The 7,914-nt window shown below is 50.1% G+C and overlaps 1 protein-coding gene across 1 annotated transcript in view; it reads right to left on the bottom strand.

Annotated features, from left to right (window-relative positions):
- Positions 1–1,328: 1,328 nt before the first annotated feature.
- flot1a (flotillin 1a) overlaps positions 1,329–7,914 on the bottom strand; it is a gene marked incomplete at its 5' end in the record, with an annotated part of 9,651 nt that continues 3,065 nt past the window's right edge. The window contains 7 exons of the mRNA XM_079749187.1: positions 1,329–1,428; positions 1,657–1,821; positions 2,386–2,523; positions 2,786–2,831; positions 3,615–3,796; positions 4,154–4,306; positions 5,436–5,531. Of these exons, the coding sequence (XP_079605313.1) occupies positions 1,411–1,428; positions 1,657–1,821; positions 2,386–2,523; positions 2,786–2,831; positions 3,615–3,796; positions 4,154–4,306; positions 5,436–5,531 (798 nt within the window). The 3' untranslated portion in view covers positions 1,329–1,410. The remainder of the gene's footprint in view (positions 1,429–1,656; positions 1,822–2,385; positions 2,524–2,785; positions 2,832–3,614; positions 3,797–4,153; positions 4,307–5,435; positions 5,532–7,914) is intronic.

Here is a 7,914-nt window from a genome sequence, read left to right as displayed (position 1 = left end):
GACGAAATACACTTTCATAAATAATAATAACAATAAATAAATAGTCAGTTTCACCATTCTCACTGATGCAAATGTAACAACTTCAATGTTCGCTGACAGTACCGTCACAGATATCATTAATGACTGGAGGCAAAAGATATTCAGTTGTAGATATGAAGGGATATTTGAAAACTTCTAACATTTGAAGGTGACACAATTTCACGTCTAAAACAACAGCTTTAGAATTGTTGTATACTGCAAAGTCACATCCCCATCATACAAACACAACCAGGTCGTAAGTGAAAAAATGCAAATCTTTACAAAAAACTGCATAAAACAGAATCAATGGCAGCGAAGATAGCACGATATTAACAGACAGATTACTGCTTGAGTAATCAATTACAATGAGTAAAATAATGTAAACACACAAGCACATAGTAGAAACAACAGAATACTGCATCGCGTGGCTTCAGCCCGCTGGTTCCTTGCACATGATCCAACAAACACAGGCGAGAGACAGAGGACAGCGAACGTCCAATATAACCTACTAAAGGTGGACTATCTGTTAGTATTACTCCCAAGCTAAGGTTGAGGTAAAAATGAGTTAAGAAATAGTTAAAACTAAAGCTGCGCTAGAGCCAAGATCGAGTTAAGTTTTAGTTGAATAAGAGCTTGGATGAGGTTAAGTTCTACGAGATAGGATAGAGCTAAGATGCACTTGCGGTTTGGCAGCAGGTTGACAGTCATGGCAGTAATGGAGGCGAGACACACACACAACATGGAGAAAAACCACCGGGGAGGGAGACGTGGTTGGGGGATACTTTTGGGGGACATGTTGGTAATGTCAAAGTCTGTCGAAGATGCCACTACAACAAGTTTCATTACGCAACAGAGTTATGCAGCATGTGACCCATACATATTGATAAAAATAATTGATCAGGGAAAATGTAGAGTTTCGGGGGTTTAAGACAAAAACTTTAAAGATTTAACTCGTACTGTAACCAGCATGACGTTTTTTGTCCAATATTTGTAATGATATGGCACATGAACGGAACGACGTGGAAGTGACATCAGAATATGAGCCAGGGACATCACAACATGGAAGGTGACGTCACAACCTGAGAGAGTGACATCACAACCCAGGACGGAGACGTAACAACCCAGGGCAGTGACGTCACAACCCGAGGCACTACCCAAAGTAGCCCACGGTTACACAAAGTAGCGAGAGTACGAGAGCCCTGACCAATGGGGGACAAGACAGATACAGGGTAGGGGTGCGGTGAAGCTTTAACACACGGGGGGGGGGGGGTCTGATGGGTACACAGGGGGCAGTTGGGAGGGGCGGGGTTAGTAAGGCAGTGGTTAGTAGAGACATGCAGCAGACCCAGACGGGGTCCTGACTGGCCGGCCACAGGGTCCAGAAGACCCCCTTCAGCCAGAACAGGTCACCTGGTGGCGGGGGGGAAGAGAGAGAGACAGAGATGTTATTAATAGTGGGTGCAAGGGAATACTACTTACACAGCGTGTGGGCGGGTTTGTGTGCATTTTTCATGTGTGTGTGTTTATATATGCATATGCGTTTGTGTGTTTATTTGTGTGTACGTGTGTTTGTGTGCGTGTGTATCTGTGTGTGTATATGTATCTGTGTGTGTGTGTGTGTGTGTATGTGGGTTTTACCTGGGAAATGCGGACTCCAGTCAGTTTCTCCACCGTCTCCGGGAGGCGTGTCATGATGTCTAGCACCTCCCCCGTCAGCTTTGACGCACCCACTTCTCCGCCCCCGCTGGAAATCATGGTCACCTTGTGGGCGGCGGCGAGGGGCCTGGCAATCTCTTCCGCCATCTGGTGGACGACAGGGGGAGGTCAGCGCTGAACAGCAGACAGCCCATTAGGATCCAGTAAATTCTTGTACGATTCAGTTTCCCCACACTCTGTTATCATTGTTTAATTTGTCTAAAAATACTTTTTGGATTTTGGATGGTTTAGAGGGACAGTGTGTGTTCTGATCTAGAGAGGTGGTTGAGAGGGACAGTGTGTGTTCTGATCTATAGAAGTGGTTTAAAGGGACAGTGTGTGTTCTGATCTAGAGAGGTGTGTAGAGGGACAATGTGGGTTATGATCTATAGAGGTGGTATAGAGGGACAAGGTGGGTTCTGATCTATAGAGGTGGTATAGAGGGAGAGTGTGCTCTGAGCTATAGAGGTGGTTTAGAGGGAGAGTGTGTTCTGATCCACAGAGAGGTGGTTTAGAAGGACAGTGTGTGTTCTGATCCACAGAGAGGTGGTTAAAAGGACAGTGTGTGTTCTGATCCACAGACAGTTGGCTTAGAGGGACAGTGTGTGTTCTGATCTATAGAGATGGTTTAGAGGGACAGTGTGATTTATAGGTGGTTTGTAAGTGTCTGACCAGAGGCAGTTTCTCCAGCAGCATGTCCACCATGGCTCCCTCTTTGTACTGCTGGAAGGCTTCGGCCTTCTTGGCCATCTGCTCTGCCTCCGCACGGCCTTTGGCCTCCACCGCAAAGGCCTCCGCCTCGCCCTTCATCTGCAGAGGAAATCACATCTGAGGTTAGGTACAGATGTGATACAGAGGGAAGGTACAGATGTGAAATAGAAGTTAGTTACAGAAGTGATACAGATGTGAAATAGAAGTAAGGTACGTATGTGATACAGATGTGATAAAGAGGTAAGGTAAAGATTTGATACAGATGTGATACAGAGTTTTGGTAGAGATGTGATACAGAGGTTATGTACAGATGTAAGGTACAGAGGTTAGATACCAGATGTGTTACAGATGTGGGACTCACCCTGATGGACTCTGCCTCAGCCTCTGCTGCCATGATCATTTGAAGACTGTAGGGACAGACAGGAAGTACAGTAACATGGACAGGAAGAACAGTTAGAAAGACAGGAAGTACACTTAGAAAGACAGGAAGTAGTTAGAAAGACATGAAGTACAGTTAGAAAGATAGGAAGTACAGTTAGAAAGACAGAAAGTACAGTTACATGGACGGGAAGTACAGTCAGAACGACAAAAACGGACTGGCATAAGGTACAAACAAAAAGACAGGAAGTACAAACAAACACATGATGTACAAAAGTTAAGCAGTTAGAGATAGATTAGAAGGATGGGTAGCACAGACAGACAGGCAGACAGGAAGTAGTTAAATAGACAGGAACAGCAAATTGACAGACTTGAGACTGTAATGTTGATTAAGGGCTATACAAATAAAATATGATTGAAAAATTGAATTGAATGATGTTTTGTATTTTGGTCAATATTGAAATCACGATTATCCAAACGATTATTTTTTGAGATTGAAAACATGAAAACATTTGAAAGAATGTCTCTCCCAAAAATACACTTTGTAACTGAGAACTTTGAAATGTCGACTTAAAAAATACCCAAAATGGTCAAAAAGTAAATGTTCAAATCAAAAATAATGTACAGATATGTATCCAGGTGTTCTGCACTTACTATAAAACATTTAATGAAAAAAAAACAATAAATTGAAAACTTTTAAATAAATATAAAGTTAAAGTTTGACGCTAAAACCGAAACCGCGACCAATATTCGATTAATCGGCCCTACAGCAGCCGGGTGGTGCCGGGTGGAGCGTGGCGCGGCGGCCTCACCGTTGGGCCTCGGCCAGCCTCTCGGTGCGGTATCTCTCAGCCTCGGCGGGCCTCTTCACCCGGGCCTCCAGCTCCATCTCGCGCCGCGTGATCTCCTGCTCCTGCAGCAGGATCTGCTGCGCCCGCTCCACCACCTGCACCTGCATCTTCTCCTCCTCGATGCGCTGCTTCGTCTTCGCCACCTGGTGGTGGGAGGGCCGCGTTACAGCGAGGACCACCGCAACAAATAACACCACAGCAACGACAAAATGGTGTGTCTTCTATCTCACTGAGCTTTGGGGAACGATATTACAATGGATGTTATTATTTAAAAAAATACATTCAGGCATACAAACAACAACAATAAACTACTACTACTACTACTACTAATAACAATAATAATAATAAGCTATTTCAATTCAAATACCTAAAGTAAAGTAACTTTAGAAAGTTGGAAATTCAAATGTTAGGTTTGAACTGAATTGAGCTCTTGGTTGCTATGGAAACGGGGGGGGGGAGGGGGGGTTATAAGTGTGGGAAGGGGGGGGGGGGCGTCGAACCTGCAGCTGATAGGCCATCTCTGACTCGGCCTTCTTGGTGAAGACCTCGATGTCGTAGCTGGCCTTCTTCAGCTCGTAGTCCCGCTGGGCCTTGGCCATCTCGATCTCGTTCTTAAACTGAGCAGAGATCTTCTCCTGCATCGCATGGGCCTCCTGGAGAGAGAGAGAGGGGGGGGAGAGAGAGAGGGGGGAGGGAGGGGGAGAGAGAGAGGGGAGGGAGGGAGGGGGGAGAGAGGGGAGGGAGGGGGGGAGAGAGATGAGGGAGAGAGGAGAGAGGGGGGGAGAGAGAGAGGGGGGAGGGAGGGGGGGAGAGAGAGGGGAGGGAGGGGGAGAGAGAGAGGGGGGGGAGAGAGAGAGGGGGGAGGGAGGGGGGGAGAGAGAGGGGAGGGAGGGGGAGAGAGAGAGGGGGGGGAGAGAGAGAGGGGGGAGGGAGGGGGGGAGAGAGAGGGGGGAGGGGGAGAGAGAGAGGGGAGGGAGGGAGGGGGGAGAGAGGGGAGGGAGGGGGGGAGAGAGATGAGGGAGAGAGGAGAGAGGGGGGGAGAGAGAGAGGGGGGAGGGAGGGGGAGGGGAGAGGGGAGAGGGAGGGGGGAGGGAGGGGGAGGGGAGAGGGGAGAGAGAGAGGGGAGGGAGGGGGGGAGAGAGAGGGGGGAGGGAGATGAGGGAGAGAGAGGGGGGAGGGGGGAGAGAGGGGGGGAGAGAGAGAGGGGGGAGGGAGGGGGAGAGGGGAGGGAGGGGGAGAGAGAGGGGAGGGGGGGAGGGGGGAGAGAGAGAGGGGAGAGGGAGGGGGGGGAGAGAGAGGGGGGAGGGAGGGGGAGAGGGGGGGGAGGGGGAGAGAGAGAGAGAGGGGAGGGGGGAGGGAAACGAAAGTGGATTAGTGGAGTCGTCTGGTTGTCAGCCTGTTGGGGGGGCTTTAAAGGAAGGGCCGTGGCAGGACAGAGGAGGGTGTACTGGGACTCTGGTCCCTGGTGGGGGTGTACTGGGACTCTGGTCCCTGGTGGGGGTGTACTGGGACTCTGGTCCCTGGTGAGGGTGTACTGGGACTCTGGTCCCTGGTGAGGGTGTACTGGGACTCTGGTCCCTGGTGTGGGTGTACTGGGACTCTGGTCCCTGGTGAGGGTGTACTGGGACTCTGGTCCCTGGTGTGGGTGTACTGGGACTCTGGTCCCTGGTGAGGGTGTACTGGGACTCTGGTCCCTGGTGGGGGTGTACTGGGACTCTGGTCCCTGGTGGGGGTGTACTGGCCCTCTGGTCCCTGGTGGGGGTGGTCTGTGGGGGGGCTCACCCTGATCACGGCGTCCCTCTTGTTGAGCGCCTCCCCGATGCGGGCGTCCTTCTGGACCTGGGCGGTGCGGGCCTTCCCAAGGGAGTGGAGGTAATCCTGGGGGAGGAGGGACCGTTAAGCATCCAGAACCCGACCGGTGGCCCCGGCGGCAAGGAGCTACTTAGCAGGTCTCCAGAACCTTTCATCTAACAGGCCCAGAGCTACGAATCATTAGCTACAGCAGCAGCAAAGAGCTAGTTAGCATGCTAGGTCTCCAGAACCTTCCATCTAACAGGCTCAGAGCTACGAATCATTAGCTACAGCAGCAGCAAAGAGCTAGTTAGCATGCTAGGTCTCCAGAACCTTCCATCTAACAGGCTCAGAGCTACGAATCATTAGCTACAGCAGCAGCAAAGAGCTTGTTAGCATGCTAGGTCTCCAGAACCTTCCATCTAACAGGCTCAGAGCTACGAATCATTAGCTACAGCAGCAGCAAGGAGCTAGTTAGCATGGTAGGGTTCCAGGTTCCAATCGCTAGCTACAGTAGCAGCAAGGAGCTAGTTAGCATTCTAGGTCTCCAGAACCTTCCATCAAACAGGCTGAGAGCTATGAATCATTAGCTACAGCAGCAGAAAGGAGCTAGTTAGCATGCTAGGTCTCCAGAACCTTCCATCTAACAGGCTCAGAGCTACGAATCATTAGCTACAGCAGCAGCAAAGAGCTAGTTAGCATGCTAGGTCTCCAGAACCTTCCATCTAACAGGCTCAGAGCTACGAATCATTAGCTACAGCAGCAGCAAGGAGCTAGTTAGCATGGTAGGGTTCCAGGTTCCAATCGCTTGCTACAGTAGCAGCAAGGAGCTAGTTAGCATTCTAGGTCTCCAGAACCTTCCATCTAACAGGCTCAGAGCTACGAATCATTAGCTACAGCAGCAGAAAGGAGCTAGTTAGCATGCTAGGTCTCCAGAACCTTTCATCTAACAGGCCCAGAGCTACGAATCATTAGCTACAGCAGCAGCAAGGAGCTAGTTAGCATGGTAGGGTTCCAGGTTCCAATCGCTAGCTACAGTAGCAGCAAGGAGCTAGTTAGCATTCTAGGTCTCCAGAACCTTCCATCTAACAGGCTCAGAGCTACGAATCCTTAGCTACAGCAGCAGAAAGGAGCTAGTTAGCATGCTAGGTCTCCAGAACCTTTCATCTAACAGGCTCAGAGCTACGAATCATTAGCTACAGCAGCAGCAAAGAGCTAGTTAGCATGCTAGGTCTCCAGAACCTTCCATCTAACAGGCTCAGAGCTACGAATCATTAGCTACAGCAGCAGCAAGGAGCTAGTTAGCATGGTAGGGTTCCAGGTTCCAATCGCTTGCTACAGTAGCAGCAAGGAGCTAGTTAGCATTCTAGGTCTCCAGAACCTTCCATCTAACAGGCTCAGAGCTACGAATCATTAGCTACAGCAGCAGAAAGGAGCTAGTTAGCATGCTAGGTCTCCAGAACCTTTCATCTAACAGGCCCAGAGCTACGAATCATTAGCTACAGCAGCAGCAAGGAGCTAGTTAGCATGGTAGGGTTCCAGGTTCCAATCGCTAGCTACAGTAGCAGCAAGGAGCTAGTTAGCATTCTAGGTCTCCAGAACCTTCCATCTAACAGGCTCAGAGCTACGAATCATTAGCTACAGCAGCAGAAAGGAGCTAGTTAGCATGCTAGGTCTCCAGAACCTTTCATCTAACAGGCCCAGAGCTACGAATCATTAGCAACATCAGCAGCAAGGAGCTAGTTAGCATGCTAGGTCTCAAGAACCTTCCATCTAACAGGCTCAGAACTACGAATCATTAGTAACATCAGCAGCAAGGAGATAATCCACTTTTTAAAATTCTCTGATAATGTACTTAAAATGGCAGATTCATTTCTTCTTCTTTGAGTATATGGGAACAAGATTCAAGATTAATGAAAACTTTATTTATCCCCAGGGAGCAATTAAGGACAGGAATGTTCCGTGGTCAAGGTGTTTGAATCCCAGGTTAGGGGTTCTGGGTTCGATCCCCGATATCCTTGTCCTGGCCTAAAGGCTCCCACAGACCCAGGGGCCCAACACCCAAATGTCCCTGCTTCGAATGATTTCCGTTCTTCTGTCCTTCTGTCTGAGCACCTGGGCCCGCCCTGACCTTGTGGTCGCACACCAGGTGACTGCACTGATGGTCTCATCTGGTCGTCGTGGCGATGGTCTCACCTGGTCGTCGTGGCGATGGTCTCACCTGGTCGTCGTGGCAATGGTCTCACCTGGTGGTCGTGGTGATGGTCTCACCCGGTCGTCGTGGCGATGGTCTTACCTGGTCATCGTGGCGATGGTCTCACCCGGTGGTCATGGCGATGGTCTCAACCGGTCGTCTTGGCGATGGTCTCACCTGCTTGTCGTGGCGATGGTCTCACCCGGTCGCCCTGGGGATGGTCTCACCTGGTGGTCGTGGCGATGGTCTCACCCGGTCGTCGTGGCGATGGTCTCA

Source organism: Pollachius pollachius, assembly GCF_949987615.1.
Source record: "Pollachius pollachius genome assembly, chromosome: 13".
NCBI lineage: Eukaryota > Metazoa > Chordata > Actinopteri > Gadiformes > Gadidae > Pollachius > Pollachius pollachius.
Note: the sequence above shows the minus strand (reverse complement) of the source record. Positions and strands in the feature narration are given on the sequence as shown.